The sequence below is a fragment of the Heterodontus francisci genome, chromosome 6, assembly GCF_036365525.1.
Source record: "Heterodontus francisci isolate sHetFra1 chromosome 6, sHetFra1.hap1, whole genome shotgun sequence".
NCBI lineage: Eukaryota > Metazoa > Chordata > Chondrichthyes > Heterodontiformes > Heterodontidae > Heterodontus > Heterodontus francisci.
Window position 1 is genome coordinate 68,158,505 of NC_090376.1, and position 19,724 is coordinate 68,178,228.

The following is a 19,724-nucleotide window of genomic DNA, read 5'->3' on the forward strand; positions in this document are numbered from 1 at the left end:
TCCTTATTTAAGGAAGGATGTAAATGCATTGGAGGCAGTACAGAGAAGGTTTACTGACTAATACCTGGAATGGGCGGAAAGGATGTTTCCCATTGTGGGAGAATCTAGAACTAGGGTCAGTATTTAAAAATAAGGGGTCGCCCATTTAAGACAGAGGTGAGGAGAAATTTTTTCTCTCAGAGTGTCATAAGTTTTTGGAATTCTCTTCCACAAAAAGTAGTGGAAGCAGTGTCTTTGAATATCTTTAAGGCAGAGAAAGACAGATTCTTGGTAAGCAAAGGGGTGGAAGGTTATCAAGGTAGGTGGAAATGTGGAGTAATTAGTTCAGCCATGAACTTATTGAATGCTGGAACAGTCTCGAAGGGCTGAGTGGCCTACTCCTGCTCCTAATACATATGTTCGTATACATCTCTGCTGTCTCAATAAATATTGAATTCCCAGCCCACTGTGCTACAGACTAAACTCTCTAGACAAGCTTTTTCTGCGCTTGTAATTTATTATGAGCATACAATGGAGAGACTGGATGGTTAATTCGGCCTATCCCTCACTATCATGGTGCAACGTATACACACCACAATCCACATCTTCGCCCCAAGACCACCAGCCAGCCATGCAAATTAATCGTCTCAGATGGCAAAACTTGGCATCCACAGTTGTGTGCATCCCCAATTTTACTGGGATCACAAAATTGGGGAATTAATATATTTGAGATAAGGGGTAAAAATTGTAACTGCTATTTATCACCATATGAAATCTTGACTGTAACTGAGCTTTCAATGGCATCACATACCACTATATATTATGGATTCCATTGTTTATATCTACTTATCTGACATTTTGAATCTCCAGCTGATTGCCTTAGTAGCTACTTGTTTGATATTTCTTGTTAAAATAATTACTAAAAATTCTGTTTTATATATGTTTATTGTTTAATGAAAGTTAATAAATCATGAGCAATAATAAGGCAAGATTAATGCAGTAGCTGTCTATAAAGCATTCTATAAAATCTTAGTTAACATGTATCTTTGAAAAATAAGGCAAAAGTAATTAGTGTCCAATGCAGGGCTCTTTTCAAAAAAACAAAATGGTCTAAAGAAAGGAAACCAACATTGTAACAATCCCACATGAAATGAAGTCAACACACACACAAGCAGGCTTTAATCTAGCAATGTCAAAAGAAATTCAATGGAACACCAAGTGCGTTGGCCTTTTCTCCTGTAGTAATGTTAATTGTACGAAAAAAGAACAAATAATCTGAATAGCAAAAAATTAAATAAAATCTTATTTTCACCAGTCTCAACACCACTAAAATAAAAGTTTTTTGTGTGCATTTTTAAAAACCTATGCCTATTTCTGGCAGGAGTTAGATTTTCTACCAGCGTGTCCTGGCTACTAATGCGATCAACATGAGCTTTCCCTTTTGCAGTGAGGTTACCAGAAAGGAGATTGGCATTTAGATTGACTTTTCAAGATTCACAAACAAAGTTATAACAAATTAAAATGACAAGTTAGGTGCAATTGTATATATATATATATATCAGGCAGCAGACACAGCATATCAGTACTCCAAGGTTATTCAGGCACGTACCAGAACTACAAAGGAATGGCTTCTCTCATTTGGTACTATCTTCAGTGGTAAATTCATGGTACATGGTAGAAGCCTGAAAACAAAAGAAAATGTTAAAGATATTTTTAAATCTATGCTTTCTTAATGCAAATGTGGTTGATAAAGAGTAGCTAAACAAGTATAGTGTATTTGTTTTCAACTAAAAACATAAATTCATTAACTTTTTAATCAATGCCCAAGCTATGAACTGTTACTGCTAATACAATTGTAGCATGAAGCTGCCACTTGTGTCAAAATATAGTTAAAAATGTTGACCTTTTCACACACATGTAAGCTGTGAAGTTGTAAATGAAGCTGCTAGGCCCATGACCTAGAATCATAGAATGGTTAGAGCACAGAAAGAGGCAATTTGGCCCCTCGTGTCAGTGCTGGCTCTCTGCAAGAGCAACTCAGCTAGTCCCACTGCCCTGCCTTTTCCCACAGCACTGAAAATCTTTTCTCTTCATACAATTATGCAATTCCCTTTTGAAAGCCATGATGGAATCTGCCTCCCTCACACTCTCAGGAAGTGCATTCCAGACACTAACCACTCACTGCATAAAAACGTTTTTCCTCATGCCGCCGTTGCTTCTTTTGCCAATCACCTTAAATGGTGTCCTCTGGTTCTCGATCCTTCTGCCAATGGAAACAGAATTTCACTATCTATTCTGTCCAGATCTCTCATGATCTTGAACACCTTTATCATACCTCCTCTTAATCTTCTCTTCTCCAAGGAAACCAGCCCCAGCTTCTCCCACCTATCCACGTAACTAAAGTTCTTCAAACCTGGAACCAGGGGTCGGCAATGTGAACATACACAGACACCAGTGCTCGAAGTTCAAACTTTTGAGGTCCGTGGTAATTTTAAATTCAGGGATGAGACATTTCCGCCAAATGGCAGATTTCCAACATTGGAGTTTTGGAAATATGCTATTGGTTTCTTCCTTTACCTGCTGAGTATTTGTTTCAGATTTCCAGCATTCGCAGTAGTTTGCTTTTGTTCTCGTTAGAGACATCGTCTGAGGACTGATCGCCAGCATTAAAAATGGCGAACACAGTTCTAAACATTGGCAGAGGCTGGTTTGTCAGCACGAAAGATGGCAGCGTTAGTTATAAATGTTGGCTGAAGGTGCTATGCCAGTATTAAAGATGACAATGGACATTAATTTAGCAATGGTGAGAAAGCATGTCTCTTTACCAGCTGAGGTCAGTAAACAGAGAGGGGAGACACAGAGAGGGATGACGCAGGGAGGAGGGTGCACAGAGAGGGAGATAGACAGAGAGGGTGCCACAGAGAGGAGGACACAGAGAGGGAGGACACAGAGGAATGGGGGGACACAGAGCGAGAGGGGACACAGAGGGGGAACACAGTGGAGGGACACAGTGGGTACATGAGAGGGGGAATGGGAGGACGAGGGTTGACACATGGGGTGACACAGAGAGAAAGAGGGACAGGGCGGACACGGTGGGGGCACAGAGAGAGGGGAACACAGAGGGGGTGACATACAAGGGGGAAGAGAGGGGGAACACAAAGGAGGGAACACAGTGGGGGACATAGAGAGAGGGGTTCATGGGTGGACACGGTGTGACGCAAAGTGGGGGACACATAGAGAGGGGGAACACATAGAGGGGGGCACAGAGAGAGGGAGAGGAAGAGAGAGAGTGAGGGAGACACACATAAAGAGGGAAACAGACAGAGAGATAGAGAGAGATGGGAAGACAGGCAGGGAGAGAGGGAAAGGAGACAGAGAGAGAGAGAGAGACTGACACACAGAGAGACAGACAGACAGAGAGAGAGAGGGGAGATAAATGGACAGAGAGAGGGGAGGGAGAGAGAGAGAGAATGGGAGAGAGATAAGGGGGAGAGAGAGGGAGGGAGAGGGACATGGGTCGGGGGGGAGAGAGATAGCACAGAAAGGGGATAGAGGGGGGAGAGTGATGAGAGAGAGAGAGGGGAGAGAGCGGAACATGGAGGAGGGAGAGAGGGACATGGTGGAGGGAGAGAGGGGAAGAGAGATAGGCACAGAGAGGGGGAGAGAGAGAGAGAGAGATGGGGGAGAGAGATGGACACAGAGAGGAAGAGAGAGAAAGCAGAGAAAGAAATGAAGATCACTTTTGACAGATGGACATCTATCCGACTTCTCCGCATCGCGACATCAAGTGTGCGGATAGACATTGACCACTTGTGCAGGCAAAAACAATGCCGGGTATCTCACTAAATAGGGGGAAATGTGTTTTAAATTGGACTGTGTTTTGATGGCATTTGGTTGGCTATCCACTTTATATACAGATTAATTGCTCCCATGTCCATGGCTGAGTCAATAATTTTGTCAAATGTCAATGGTGCAACATTTTGGTGCCTATCCCTGCCTGGAACCATTCTCGTGAATCTTTTCTGCACCCTCTCCAATGCCTTCACATCCTTCCTAAAATGTGGTGCCCAGAACTGGACACAATACACTATTTGAGCCTGAACCAGTGTTTTATAAAGGTTCACTATAACTTCCTTGATTTTGTACTCTATGCCCTATTTATAATGCCCAGGAACACATCCGCTTTACTAACCACTTTCTCAACCGGTCCTGCCACTTTCAAAGATTTGTGCGCATATACCTCTCGGTCTTTCTGCTCCTGCACCCTCTTTAGAATTGTACCCTTTATTTTATGTTGCCTCTCCTCGAATGGGGTTCAGTCGGGCTCGGGTCGACTCGGGGTCGGGGTCGGGGTCGGATGGGTTCAGTCGGGCTCGGGTCGGGTCGGGCTCGGGGTCGGGGTCGGATGGGTTCAGTCGGGCTCGGGTCGGGTCTCATTTGCAGACCCGAGCAGGCCTTTAAAAGAGACCAGGTCTCAGCTTGACATTTTAGCTGTCTTGCCAGTCTCTCAAAAGACACAAAAAATTCTTCCGCATCTTCCTCATTAAAATTGGAATTAATGGAGCAAGTTTTAGCAATCTTGTACCCAGCCCTGAATTATGCTCCTCCATATTTGCCATGCTTTCACTGGGTTACTCTGTCACTCCCTAGTTAACTCAAGCCACCTCAACTCTCTTTCTTCGCATTCTTTCTGGAATATTCTTTCTCTCTCTCTTCTCTCTTTCTCATTCCTTCGCCTGTCTTTCTCTCTCTCCCTCTCCTGCCTTTCATTTTCTTCATGTTCCTTTTGCAAGGCTCTCTCTCCCTCCCTCTTTTATCAAATTCAAATTTTCTCTGCTCCAATTGCATCTTTGCTAACACTACCCTGTCAGAATCTGCTTCTAACCCTGTTTCTGCTTCTTCAGATTCAAAGGAAAAATGGTGGGCCACTAGCCTTAGGTGTTCAGACTTCCTAGCCTTGCCACGTGCAGTGATCCCACACTGCTCAGCCATTTTTCTCAACTCCTCCATAGACAGTGCTTTTAACTTATCCCAAGTTACTTCACTCTGACTTGGAGAGCTACTGGCTTCAATTGCAGACATGTTAGTATTCAATCACACACAACTATAAGAAAACCTGTATTAATCTTGCTCTTTTTTGATTGGGAACAATTTGCTTCCCACTTCTAATTTCTCTCATTAGTCTGTGGGTAAAATTCCAGATGCTAGCACCCATATTTCTGTTGCAACCAGATGAGAAAGGTGTCTAGAGGTCTTTCTTAGCCTTCACCTGGTCTTATTGTAACAGGGTTTTAATTTTTAAACATATTGTGTTTTGAGCTCCCCCTCGGTGAATCCTTGTTCACCACTTTCCAATTATAAGGCAAAGAAATGAGCACAAACAGGCCTAAGGTTTGAAGAAGAAAAGTGAAATTTATTAAAATTTAAACTCTAATTCGGTTAACACCTACGCATACATGCCATGCCTCATGCTAGCATGCATACGCGATATGCACATGCAAATAGAGACAGAAAAGTGCAGAAGAAAAATAGTGGAGAGGTTTAAGGCAATCTCTGAAGAGGCTTTTTTTTTACTGTGCTTCAAGCTCGCTGTAGATTCCTTGATTGCAGGTAGTCTTGCTTTTCGTTGGGGCCCAGTATTCTTCTTAAACCTTTTTCACGGTAGGAGACTTTTCTCTCTCAGGGTTCCGAAGCTGGTGAGAATGAGATGAGAGCAGACAGAAGAGAGGTCTTTTCAGTCCAGGAGCAAACAGCTTTCTGAGTTTTAAAACTCTGTGGCAAGTTCAAATTCCTGCAACAGCCAGTTAGTCATGTGACTAAACTGGTCTAATCACGTCTTCTGTGTATTGGTGGAGCAGGGACTGGTTCCTTTGTTCCAACACTGCCTGCTAGTATGCAAAAAATGTCTTTCCGGTGAGGGGCCTAGCAATTCCTTGTGCGAGGCCCTCTTTTCTTCCCAGCAACAATTTTAAATTTAATGTCCAAGCCTCATTCTTGCCAGGTGGGGGCCTGCATGACAACATGTACACCACATCAACCACCTTATCCTTATTAATTCTCTCTGTTACCTCATCAGAAAAACTCAAGAAAGTTAGTTAGCACAATTTGCCCTTAACAAATCCATGCTGGCTTTCCATTATTTAATCGACATTTGTCCAGGTGACTGCTACTTTTGTCCCGAATAATCGTTTCTGAAAGTTTTTTCAACACCGAGGTTAAACTGACTGGCCTGTAGTTGCTGGGTTTATCCTTACAGCCTTTTTTGAACAAGGGTGTAACATTTCAGATTTTCTAGTCCTCTGGCACCACCCTTGTATCTAAGGAGGATTGAAAGATTATGGCTAGTGCCTTTGCAAGTTCCACCCTTACTTCCCTCAGTAGCATTGGATGCATCTCATTCGGTCGACTTATCAACTTCATCTTACTCTCTATCTCTTTTGTCATCCAGGGAGCTCTGCATTTGTTTGCCCTACCTTTTTCCTTCATGGGAATGTATCTTGATTGTACCTGAACTATCTCCTCTTGAAAGGCAGCCCATTGTTTCATTACAGTTTTGCCTGCCAATCTTTGATTCCAATTTACCTCAGCCAGATCTGTTCTCACCCCATTGAAGTTGGCCCTCCCTCTGGATTACTCTTTGTCTTTTTCCATAGCCAAACTAAAACCGGATGATATTATGATCAGTATCCCCTAAATGTTCCCCTACTGACATTTGATCCACCTCATTCCCCAGGCCTACTGCCAGGCTACCGCCTGCAGATGTCACCATTAAAGGAGCCCTCTCAATCTAGGTGAAGCTGGTATGTGAACACCAGAGATGCTGGCAGTGAATGTGTTACCGCTTCTCAGGCAGCTGCCATGACACTTGGGTCTTGCACCAGTCCCGGCTGCCACCGCTGTTCACTGACCTGGCTCAGATGGAGGAGTGGCTTCTTGGAGATAAGGGCTATCCTTTGCAGACATGGTTCCCGACACCAGTGAGAGACTCCACCATTGCTGCAGAGGAGAGATACAACGTCAGCCACTGAGTAACATGAGCCACCGTTGAGCAGGAAATCAGCATACTGAAAGTGCGCCTCCAATGCCTGTATGGATAGGGCAATGCCCTGTACTACAGGCCGAAAAGGCCAGCTTCTTTCTTTGCTGCTCTGTATAAATATGCACCCAATAGGGGCCGGGCCTGGCATGATGAGGAGCGACGTCAACAGGATTCCTTCTTGGACTATGAGGACACTGAGGTCCTACAACATGAAAGATGCATGGGAGGATAGATGGCACAAAGGCTCTGTATGCAGGGCTAGCAGTGAGCTAGGGATGTACAGAAATGGCTTCTCAGACAAAGGCTCACTGCACCATAGGAACCGACATGAGCTCTGCAAGCCACACATCACCTGTGCACCAGTCCACATCTGCAGCATCCCTGTGTAAACTATTAGAGGCAGCAGCTGACTGAGCCAATGTCCATGTCACTGATTCTGTGGAGACGCTCATGAGTAATGGTGGCATGGCAATGTTGTTATTGCATACGTTGGCACTCCTGAAGGGCCAATAGTGTCAAGGGATGTGACATTGGCACTACATGCTGACACACTTCATTCGCATCAGGCTTGAGAACCGCTGCCACTATGAGGAACAAAGGCATGGGATGTCCACCCGAGCCCATGGGCTGCAGGTCATTCTTGAGCAGGGCACAGAGACATGCCACTACCCTCTCTATATCTCCTCTGACACTGGTGCTCTGACATTCGATGGCATGTCATGTGGGTCCTGTAGATGCACGGCAACGGTAATGGCGGGCTCCCCTTGGGGGCTGCTGCTCACGACCGGGGGCCTCTACAAGGATCGCATCTGCCTGTTGATATTGCCTCTGGTGCATACGGATCCTCACGTGCAGAGGATCACACAATGTAGGATGAGCCCTGCATGCATTCAAAGGTTCCTAACAGGGCATGGATTGGTGTTGACGGGTACATCAGCTGCTTTCCTGGATCAACTATGTGGCGTGCCATGGCATTGCCCATCTTGGCCAACACTCAGACTGGCACAGCATGATCACATCAAGATCCTACCAGCTGAATCGATTGTCCCCACCATTCATAAAACCTTAATGCTCCTGCCCTTTCTGGCACCCTCCCCACACCCCCCTCACAAACACAGAGTGTACACTGTTAACGGAGGGATGGTACACGATACTTCCCTTCATGCCAGCACAGCTTTCCCTCCAGTAATCCCAGCCCCTCTTCCTTTTAAGAATGCAGAGTTAGACCCCTGAATATCTCCCCTCCCTCCTCCCTTTTAGAATGCAGAGTTAGACCCCTGTGTATCCCCTCTCCCTCCTCCCTTCCAGAATGCAGAGTTAGACCCCTGAATATCCCCTCTCCCTCCTCCCTTCCAGAATGCAGAGTTAGACCCCTGAATATCCCCCCTCCCTCCTCCCTTCCAGAATGCAGAGTTAGACCCCTGAATATCCCCCCTCCCTCCTCCCTTCCGTAATGCAGAGTGAGACCCCTGAATATCCCCCCTCCCTCCTCCCTTCCAGAATGCAGAGTTAGACCCCTGAATATCCCCTCTCCCTCCTCCCTTCCAGAATGCAGAGTTAGACCCCTGAATATCCCCCCTCCCTCCTCCCTTCCAGAATGCAGAGTTAGACTCCTGAATATCCCCCCTCCCTCCTCCCTTCCAGAATGCAGAGTTAGACCCCTGAATATCCCCCCTCCCTCCTCCCTTCCGTAATGCAGAGTGAGACCCCTGAATATCCCCTCTCCCTCCTCCCTTCCAGAATGCAGAGTTAGACCCCTGAATATCCCCCCTCCCTCCTCCCTTCCAGAATGCAGAGTTAGACCCCTGAATATCCCCCCTCCCTCCTCCCTTCCGTAATGCAGAGTGAGACCCCTGGATAACTTCTGCCTCTGAGGACCCGCCGGCTTTTCAAATCGTGAACAGGATGGCACGTGACGGCCACCCATTCAGCGGAAAATCCGAAGTGTCAATGGAGGGGCGGCGGGCTGCATAATCAGCAATGGTAAGTACTGTTTACCATATGCTAATTGTGGTGCTGCCGCCGTGCGGCGGGTGGGGGGCTGCACCGAGGTCCCGCTGCCGCCGGTAATATGCGGTGGGCCTTCATGACGTCGCGGGCCGCTCCTCGCCGCATTTTCCCAGTCCCTACGCCGCAACCCATGGCGCCGAGGGGCTGTTAAAATTCAGCCCTTAGAGTCTCTAAGCCTTGGTTCTGCCAACCTGGGCTTTAGATTTTGGCAATGTTTAAATGGGATGAAGGAAGAAAACATTTTGTGTAGGAGTCAGGGATGTGGATTTCTCAATATCTTGATTTGGAGACTTTTAAACATGGTGATATATTTCTATGTGTGTCTGACACTCAACTGAGTAACAAAAATATACTTTGCTCTCTCTCTCTCTCTCTCTCTCTCTCTCATTCTCACTCTCTTTATCTCTCTCAGGGCATAGGTTAAAATGACCCATTAGCCTTTGAATTGCCTCCATGTTAAAAGATTAATGTTTCCTTTGTCAGTCTCATTTCCAAAGTGAAAGGTTCACAGACATGTGCAGTTTAAAACATCTGGACAAGGTCTACATGGCTGAAGTAGCACATTATGGGGGAAAATTTGTCTGCAGAGCACCAATTCAATGATATCAATGGTGAATGCCACGGGCCATGTAGGTAGCAGCCAGCAGTGCTGTCTGCCCCTGGGGAATCTATGTAGTCTGTGTAGCACTGCTTTGAAGTGGCATTAGGCAAGTTACCCCTAATACCCCTAATACTCTATCAAAGTCAAAACCGCAAGACACCTTTGGGAAACCATAACTTTTATATTGATATTAAGCATGATGTATAAATTTATATTTGTACATATTGCAATTTCTATCTCTATCTACCTATATACAGTTACAATACCATGGGATCTGTCACACTGAATAACTGCTATTTAACTGACGAGTAGCTACACCAGAACCATACTACATTTCTTGCAGATATCAATTCTTCAAACATGCTTCCACAAAACATTGCCAAACCTTTATTAGTTCCCTGCCAAACATGCAAAAAGTGGATGAATATAATTACTTAAATAAATGCACAAACAGCTGCTTTTGTGGTCCTTCTTTTACAGTGGAATTACTCTAAATTCCACGGTAACACAAGTTGCTGGAGACACAAGCACAGTTTGAATCAATGGTCAGAAAATAAAGACAAGTCTGTAATTACATGCTTGAGTCATACTTTGTTTTTCAAAATCATACCATGTTGTGAATGTTTTTCTGGTTGACCACCTTTTGCTGGCATCAAATATCGCACCTTCTTCCAGAAATATGAATGTTTGAAGACAGATTTACTTCCTTTCCATTTCACAGTTCTTTTTGATCTCCGAACAAGTTGAAGTGACTCTGGCAATGACTTAGTGTTGCTTATAGGCTTAAATTCAATAAGTATTGGTTTTATTTTTCTTTCAACCAATACTTGATGCAGCCCAGTCATAAGTTCATATGTAGAGCTGTACTCATCATCCACATATTCTTTACTGAGTATTATAATCAATCTTCGGCATTTGTTAATGTAAAAGAGTATATTATCTGCAGAACCTGTAAAACAAATGAAGTATTGATTTATTTAAAATACCACAGGGGAAAAGTCTTGAATATTCTACAAATAAATCTCAACCTACAGGTTATGAGATACTCTGCACAAACAGTTTTCCTAGAACGTCAAGCAGTAAATCAAATGTAAACACAATGCTCTGGATTTTGCAGTCACTGGTGAAGCAAGGGCATGCGTCTTTGACCTCGAAGAGAGCAGCCCACAACAATCTAGCAATCTCTGTTGTGTGGTTCTCCCCTTTCCTGATGGCACTTTAAATCTAGCACTGTGTGCAGCAGCAGTGATGTCAGAAAGCAGGTAAGCAGGCAATCACATTGAAATATTTCTTTTCCCTGAGAATGTGCTGGTGGGCTTTCTGCTTGAAATGCTGTAATGCTCCTGTAATGGTGTTAGATTGGGGATTACATGATTTTGACTTGATGAAGGAACAGAGATATGTATCCAAATTAGGATGGTTTGAACCTGGATGGGAATTTATAGGTGATGGGGTGTCCATAAGAAAGAAAGAAGAATTATGTTGCATTTATCTGGCACCTTTCACATGGTTAATTCTTCCCAAAATGGCTTTATGGCCACACACAGTAAGTTAAAAGCAATTAAAAGCAAAATACTGCAGATGCTGGAAATCTGAAATAGAAACAAAAAGTGCTGGAAAATACTCAGCAGATCTGGCAGCATCTGTGGAGCGAGAAGCAAAGTTAACGTTTCAGGTCAGTGACTTTTCATCAGAACTGGCAAAACTTCGATTTCCATTGTTTGCTGTCGGCGGGGTAGGAGGGTGTGGTGGCTGGGGGGGGCGGGGTGGTTGTGGGGGGTGGGGGGGGGGGGGTGCCTCAACAGCACACCCTCTGGAGAGGCAGGGAATCACTGACACCAACTTATGGATTTCCACTTCATTCTGCACATATGCACACTCCAGATGTTGATGTCAGTTTCAGTGGAGTAATGATGGCAAATGCTGATAGTTTCACCGCCATTATCATCGCAAATTCTGGGCCTAATTTATTAAAGATTCTGATGTTTTCAGGGATGTGTGACACTGGAATTTACTTGTAAACTGGTCTTTTGACACAAGGATGACTGAGCATGTTAGGTTAGATGTAACATGGATGAAAGGGATTTTTTAAAACCAGGGAAAAGAGTTTATTTTAAGTTGCTCTGCACCGCTTAGACTTATGACAAATGCTGTATCACATGTCATGATGGTGATCACAGGCATGGAGATTTTGAGACCAGTTTTGCAGGAGAATTTAAAGAATGCTAACTTCAGAAAGAAATCCAAATAGTTCTGTTAACTATTAAGCTAAGGGGCAGTTATCTGAGATTCCAGAGTATGATTAGTGAATGTTGGTGCCCCATTTTTATTTTAAAAAAATGCACCTATAAACAGCTTTAGGTGGAATGAAAGAAAGTGTAACCTCACTGTACATTATCGATGTGGGAGGTCCAAAAACAGAACCTCTCATTTTTAAAAGGCTATCAACATAATTCTTTGGTACAATTCAAAATGTTGCTTCACAAAATTTAAGTAGTATACTATTCAGAAATTCTTCTTCTTTGGCCTCCTTGTCTCGGGAGACAATGGGTATTCAGAAATACAATATAATAAATAAGACAGTTTCAAAAGCCATAGTGAATTAGAATTAGAATTAGAACATTACAGCGCAGTACAGGCCCTTCGGCCCTCGATGTTGCGCCGACCTGTGAAACCATCTGACCTACACTATTCCATTTTCATCCATGTGTCTATCCAATGTCCACTTAAATGCCCTTAAAGTTGGCGAATCTACTACTGCTGCAGGCAGTGCGTTCCACGCCCTTACTACTCTCTGAGTAAAGAAACTACCTCTCACATCTGTCCTATATCTATCACCCCTCAACTTGAAGCTATGTCCCCTCGTGTTTGCCATCATCATCCGAGGAAAAAGACGCTCACTATCCACCCTATCTAACCCTCTGATTATCTTATATGTCTCTATTAAGTCACCTCTCCTCCTCCTTCTCTCCAACGAAAACAACCTCAAGTCCCTCAGCCTTTCCTCGTAAGACCTTCCCTCCATACCAGGCAACATCCTAGTAAATCTCCTCTGCACCCTTTCCATAGCTTCCACATCCTTCCTATAATGCGGTGACCAGAACTGCACGCAATACTCCAGGTGCGGTCTCACCAGAGTTTTGTACAGCTGCAGCATGACCTCGTGGCTCCGAAACTCGACCCCCCTACTAATAAAAGCTAACACACCATATGCCTTCTTAACAGCCCTATTAACCTGGTTAGCAACCTTCAGGGATTTATGCACCTGGACACCAAGATCTCTCTGTTCATCTACACTACCAAGAATCTTCCCATTAGCCCAGTACTCTGCATTCCTGTTACTCCTTCCAAAGTGAATCACCTCACACTTTTCCGCATTAAACTCCATTTGCCATCTCTCAGCCCAGCTCTGCAGCCTATCTATGTCTCTCTGTACCCTACAACATCCTTCGGCACTATCCACGGCTCCACCGACCTTAGTGTCATCTGCAAATTTACTAACCCACCCTTCTACACCCTCTTCCAGGTCATTTATAAAAATGACAAACAGCAGTGGCCCCAAAACAGATCCTTGCGGTACACCACTAGTAACTAAACTCCAGGATGAACATTTGCCATCAACCACCACCCTCTGTCTTCTTTCAGCTAGCCAATTTCTGATCCAAAGCTCTAAATTGCCTTCAACCCCATACTTCCGTATTTTCTGCAATAGCCTACCGTGGGGAACCTTATCAAACGCCTTACTGAAATCCATATACACCACATCCACTGCTTTACCCTCATCCACCTGTTTGGTCACCTTCTCGAAAAACTCAATAAGGTTTGTGAGGCACGACCTACCCTTCACAAAACCGTGCTGACTATCGCTAATGAACTTATTCTTTTCAAGATGATTATAAATCCTGTCTCTTATAACCTTTTCCAACATTTTACCCACAACCGAAGTAAGGCTCACAGGTCTATAATTACCAGGGCTGTCTCTACTCCCCTTCTTGAACAAGGGGACAACATTTGCAATCCTCCAGTCTTCCGGCACTATTCCTGTCGACAATGACGACATAAAGATCAAGGACAAAGGCTCTGCAATCTCCTCCCTAGCTTCCCAGAGAATCCTAGGATAAATCCCATCTGGCCCAGGGGACTTATCTATTTTCACACTTTCCAAAATTGCTAACACCTCCTCCTTGTGAACCTCAATCCCATCTAGCCTCGTAGCCTGAATCTCAGTATTCTCAACAACATTTTCTTTCTCTACTGTAAATACTGACGCAAAATATTCATTTAACACTTCCCCTATCTCCTCTGATTCCACACACAACTTCCCACTACTATCCTTGATTGGCCCTAATCTAACTCTAGTCATTCTTTTATTCCTGATATACCTATAGAAAGCCTTAGGGTTTTCCCTGTCCTCTCCTTGCTCTTCTTAGCTCTCCCTTTAGATCCTTCCTGGCTAGCTTGTAGCTCTCAAGCGCCCTAACTGAGCCTTCACGTCTCATCCTAACATAAGCCTTCTTCTTCCTCTTGATAAGCGCTTCAACTTCTTTAGTAAACCACGGCTCCCTCGCATGACAACTTCCTTCCTGCCTCACAGGTACATACTTATCAAGGACACGCAGTAGCTGCTCCTTGAATAAGCTCCACATTTCGATTGTTCCCATCCCCTGCAGTTTCCTTCCCCATCCTACGCATCCTAAATCTTGCCTAATCGCATCATAATTTCCTTTCCCCCAGTTATAATTCTTGCCCTGCAGTATATACCTGTCCCTGCCCATCGCTAAGGTAAACCTAACCGAATTGTGATCACTATCACCAAAGTGCTCACCTACATCTAAATCTAACACCTGGCCGGGTTCATTTCCCAGTACCAAATCCAATGTGGCATCGCCCCTGGTTGGCCTGTCTACATACTGTGTCAGAAAACCCTCCTGCACACACTGGACAAAAACTGACCCATCTAAAGTACTCGAACTATAGTATTTCCAGTCGATATTTGGAAAGTTAAAGTCCCCATAACAACTACCCTGTTACGCTCACCCCTGTTGAGAATCATCTTCGCTATCCTTTCTTCTACATCTCTGGAACTATTCGGAGGTCTATAAAAGACTCCCAACAGGGTAACCTCACCTCTCCTGTTTCTAACCTCAGCCCATACTACTTCAGTAGACGAGTCCTCAAACGTCCTTTCTGTCGCTGTAATACTCTCCTTGATTAACAATGCCACACCCCCCCCTCTTTTACCATCTTCTCTGTTCTTACTGAAACATCTAAATCCCGGAATCTGCAACATCCATTCCTGCCCCTGCTCTACCCATGTCTCCGAAATGGCCACTACATCGAGATCCCAGGTACCAACCCATGCTGCAAGCTCACCCACCTTATTCCGGATGCTCCTGGCGTTGAAATAGACACACTTTAAACCAGGTTCTTGCTTGCCAGTGCCCTCTTGCGTCCTTGTAACCATATCCCTGACCTCACTACTCTCAACATCCTGTACACTGGCACTACAATTTAGGTTCCCATTCCCCTGCTGAATTAGTTTAAACCCCCCCGAAGAGCACTAGCAAACCTCCCCCCCAGGATATTGGTACCCCTCTGGTTCAGGTGAAGACCATAGTGGTTTATTAAAAAAAACTTGTTATAACTCCAGCAAATATCCCAGCTTCCAGTTGGAGGTTAAATAGTGAAAATAACTGATTGAAATAATTAATCTTACTTCCAACCTCACTTTGCCAGGTTGAATGTAAATTGCCTAAGACCATTACCACGGTTAACCACTAGGTGGCACTTTAAGCACCCAGGCTAAAATTGCCACAGATTAACTAATCTCCAGTGTATGATGGGATCAAAGAGTGAAACTAATGTTAAATCACTGTGCTGAATGTTACAGACCCCTGGATGTCAGGGGTCCTGGCGGGGTGGGGAGGGGGGCACGGTCTGAAGCGGGGGGGTGGGGTGGCAGAAAATGCCTCCGGGAGAGGCCTGCCATGGACCTCGATGCCGGGAAGAACCAACTCGAAATTGCTTGTGGCAGCCACCCCTCCGCTTGGCGACAGGAGCCCCATTTAAATATTTGAACAAATTCAAATAAACAAATTAATTACCCTCATGCTCCCGCTGTCAGTCCTGGTGCAATATTCGTGCCGGTTGCCAGCACTCCCGCGCCTTTGGATCCCCGTCCGGGGAACCGAGGCAGAACAGTGGTGGGGAGGGGGTAGTAGGTAAGTTTCTCAGTGCTGGAGGGCGGGGAGCGAGGTCAAACTAATATCATTGGTGCAGGGGATAGTGGGAAGGGTTAGATTGTAAAGTTTGTGCACTTTTGGTGGGGGTGGGGGGGAAGGTCAACAGGACAAGGTAAGTGTTCTGGGGGGGAGAGGACAAGTAATTAATTGTATGGTTATTGAAGGGTGGGAGAGGGGCAGGATCAATTTATTTAATTTTTAAAAATCAATTCTTTAAATATTTAAATTTAACAACAGGGCTCGAAGCCCTTTAAAAATGACATCACCGCCTGCGCAAAGGCAGCTAACGCCATTGCCACCCGCGCCCTCCACCGGGGTGGGCAGTCTGCCCTGGCTATTTCAATGAGCTGCCGCCCTTAATATCATGGCAGCTCCGCGAGGTGCAGCCCGCATAGGCTGGCGGAGGAAGTATAAATTTCAGCCCACTGTATTTGGGATTGTGTAGAATTTGAATTTTATGATGAATCCACTTTTTCCCTGTATTTCTGGACTATTTCAGGGTCTGAGTGTAATGCTGAATAGTATTTGCAACAGTTTATTTTACTTTATGCAATTTCTCTATGTTTTAACAAAAAATATTTGTGTGATGTGAAAACATTTCACCGTTTAGTTCTGATTTAAAATTAGTAGAAGATAGAGGACAATATATCACCTGGTGATGTCTCATGTTAATGCCCATGGGTAGTCCTTCATCTCATGAATCCTAACTATATTTGAATAACTATAATCAATGTCAATATTCATATTAATCAGCCATAGATTTTGGATTATAATCTGCAATTTTACCGAACATTATTGATTCCTCTTCTAAAATATATTTCAGGAGAAAGAAAAAAAGAGGACATTACTTTTTCTTAACTGCTGATGGCATCTTCCATGCTTTGAACTGTGACAGGTATACTTTTCATTGCTTGCTCCATTCAGTGCTGGTGATTTTTTTTTAATTCATTCATGGGATGTGGGCATCACTGGCCAGGCCAGCATTTATTGCCCATCCCTAATTGCCCTTGAGAAGGTGGTGGTGAGCTGCCTTCTTGAACTGCTGCAGTCCATTTGGGGTAAGTATACCCACAGTGCTGATAGGAAGGGAGTTCCAGGATTTTGACCCAGCGACAGTGAAGGAACGGCGATATAGTTCCAAGTCAGGATGGTGTGTGACTTGCAGGGGAACTTGCAGGTGATGGTGTTCCCGTGTATTTGCTGCCCTTGTCCTTCCAGTTGGTAGAGGTCAGGGGTTTGGAAGATGCTGTCTAAGGAGCCTTGGTGCATTGCTGCAGTGCACCTTGTAGATGGTACACGCTGCTGCCACTGTGCGTTGGTGGTGGAAGGAGTGAATGTTTGTCAATGGGGTGCCAATTAAACGGGCTGCTTTGTCCTGGATGGTATCGAGCTTCTTGAGTGTTGTTGGAGCTGCACCCATTCAGGCAAATGGAGAGTATTCCATCACACTCCTGACTTGTGCCTTGTAGATGGTGGACAGGCTTTGGGGAGTCAGGAGGTGAGTTACTCGCCTCAGGATTCCTAGCCTCTGACCTGTTCTTGTAGCCATGGTATTTATTTGGCTACTCCAGTTCAGTTTCTGGTCAATGGTAGCCCCTAGGATGTTGATAGTGGGGGATTCAGCGATGGCAATGCCGTTGAATGTAAAGGGGAGATGGTTAGATTCTCTCTTGTTGGAGATGGTCATTGCCTGGCATTTGTGTGGCGCGAATGTTACTTGCCACTTGTCGGCCCAAGCCTGAATATTGTCCAGGTCTTGCTGCATTTCTGCACGGACTGCTTCAGTATCTGAGGAGTCACGAATGGTGCTGAACATTGTGCAATCATCAGAGAACATCCCCACTTCTGACCTTATGATTGAAGGAAGGTCATTGATGAAGCAGCTGAAGATGGTTGTGCCGAGGACACTACCCTGAGGAACTCCTGCAGTGATGTTCTGGAGCTCAGATGATTGACCTCCAACAACCACAACCATCTTCCTTTGCGCTAGGTATGACTCCAGCCAGCGGAGAATTTTCCCCCTGATTCCCATTGACCTCAGTTTTGCTAGGGCAGTCACTCTCACCTCACCTCTTGAGTTCAGCTCTTTTGTCCATGTTTGAACCAAGGCTGTAATGAGGTCAGGAGCTGAGTGGCCCTGGCGGAACCCAAAGTGAGCGTCACTGAGCAGGTTATTGCTAAGCAAGTGCCGCTTGATGGCACTGTTGATGACACCTTCCATCACTTTACTGATGATTGAGAGTAGGCTGATGGGGCGGTAATTGGCTGGGTTGGACTTGTCCTGCTTTTTGTGTACAGGACATACCTGGGCAATTTTCCACATTGCAGGGTAGATGCCAGTGTTGTAGCTGTACTGGAACAGCATGGCTAGGGGCGCGGCAACTTCTGGACACAGGTCTTCAGTACTATTGCTGGAATATTGTCAGGGCCCATAGCTTTTGCAGTATCCAGTGCCTTCAGTCGTTTCTTGATATCACGTGAAGTGAATTGAATTGGCTGAAGTCTGGCATCTGTGATGCTGGGGACTTCAGGAGGAGGCCAAGATGGATCATCAACTCGGCACTTCTGGCTGAGATTGTTGCAAATGGTTCAGCCTTATCTTTCGCACTGATGTGCTGGGCTCCCCCATCATTGAGGATGGGGATATTTGTGGGGCCACCTCCTCCAGTTAGTTGCTTAATTGTCCACCACCATTCATGGTTGGATGTGGCAGGACTGCAGAGCTTAGATCTGATCAGTTGGCTGTGGGATCGGTTAGCTCTGTCTATGGCATGCAGCTTACGCAGTTTGGCACGCAGATAGTCCTGGGTTGTAGCTTCACCAGGTTGACACCTTATTTTGAGGTATGCCTGGTGCTGCTCCTGGCATGCCCTCCTGCACTCTTCATTGAACCTGGCTCCTGGCTTGATGGTAATGGTAGAGTGGGGGGCATGCCGGGCCATGAGGTTACAGATTGTGGTTGAGTACAATTCTGCTGCTGCCACAGCGCCTCATGGATGCCCAGTTTTGCATTGCTAGATCTGTTCGAAATCTATCCCATTTAGCACGGTGATAGTGCCACACAACACGATGGACGGTATCCTCAATGTGAAGGTGGGACTTCGTCTCCACAAGGACTGTGCGGTGGTCACTACTACCAATACAGTCATGGACAGAAGCATCTGCGGCAGGCAGATTGGTGAGGACGAGGTCAAGTATGTTTTTCCCTCGTGTTGGTTCCCCCACTACCAGCTGCAGACCCAGTCTAGCAGCTATGTCCTTTAGTACTCGGCCAGCTCGGTCAGTAGTGGTGCTACCGAGCCACTCTTGGTGATGGCCATTGAAGTCCCCCACCCAGAGTACATTTTGTGCCCTTGCCACCCTCAGTGCTTCCTCCAAGTGGTGTTCAACATGGAGGAGTAATGAGTCATCAGCTGAGGGAGGGTGGTAGAACAAAGAACAAAGAAAATTACAGCACAGGAACAGGCCCTTCGGCCCTCCAAGCTGACGCCGATCCAGATCCTCTATCTAAACCTGTCGCCTATTTTCTAAGGGTCTGTATCTCTTTGCTTCCTGCCCATTCATGTATCTGTCTAGATACATCTTAAAAGATGCTATCGTGCCCGCGTCAACCACCTCCGCTGGCAACGCGTTCCAGGCACCCACCACCCTCTGCGTAAAGAACTTTCCACGCATATCCCCTCTAAACTTTTTCCCCTTTCACTTTGAACTCGTGTCCCCTTGTAATTGAATCCCCCACTCTGGGAAAAAGCTTCTTGCTATCCAACCTGTCTATTCCTCTCATGATTTTGTACAACTCAATCAGGTCCCCCCTCAACCTCTGTCTTTCTAATGAAAATAATCCTAATCTACT

The 19,724-nt window shown here is 45.3% G+C and overlaps 1 protein-coding gene across 4 annotated transcripts in view; it reads right to left on the bottom strand.

Moving 5' to 3' along the window:
- Positions 1 to 958: 958 nt before the first annotated feature.
- The window catches only part of LOC137371365 (interleukin-18 receptor 1-like), a 74,606-nt gene continuing 55,840 nt past the window's right edge, over positions 959 to 19,724 (bottom strand). For 3 of the 4 annotated variants that reach the window (XM_068033842.1, XM_068033839.1, XM_068033840.1), the window contains exons 11-13: positions 10,240 to 10,578; positions 6,888 to 6,975; positions 959 to 1,661 (exon numbers count right to left, since the gene is read on the bottom strand). In XM_068033842.1, the coding sequence (XP_067889943.1) occupies positions 6,926 to 6,975; positions 10,240 to 10,578 (389 nt within the window). In that variant the 3' untranslated portion in view covers positions 959 to 1,661; positions 6,888 to 6,925. The remainder of the gene's footprint in view (positions 1,662 to 6,887; positions 6,976 to 10,239; positions 10,579 to 19,724) is intronic. The other variant, XM_068033841.1, reaches the window with a different exon arrangement.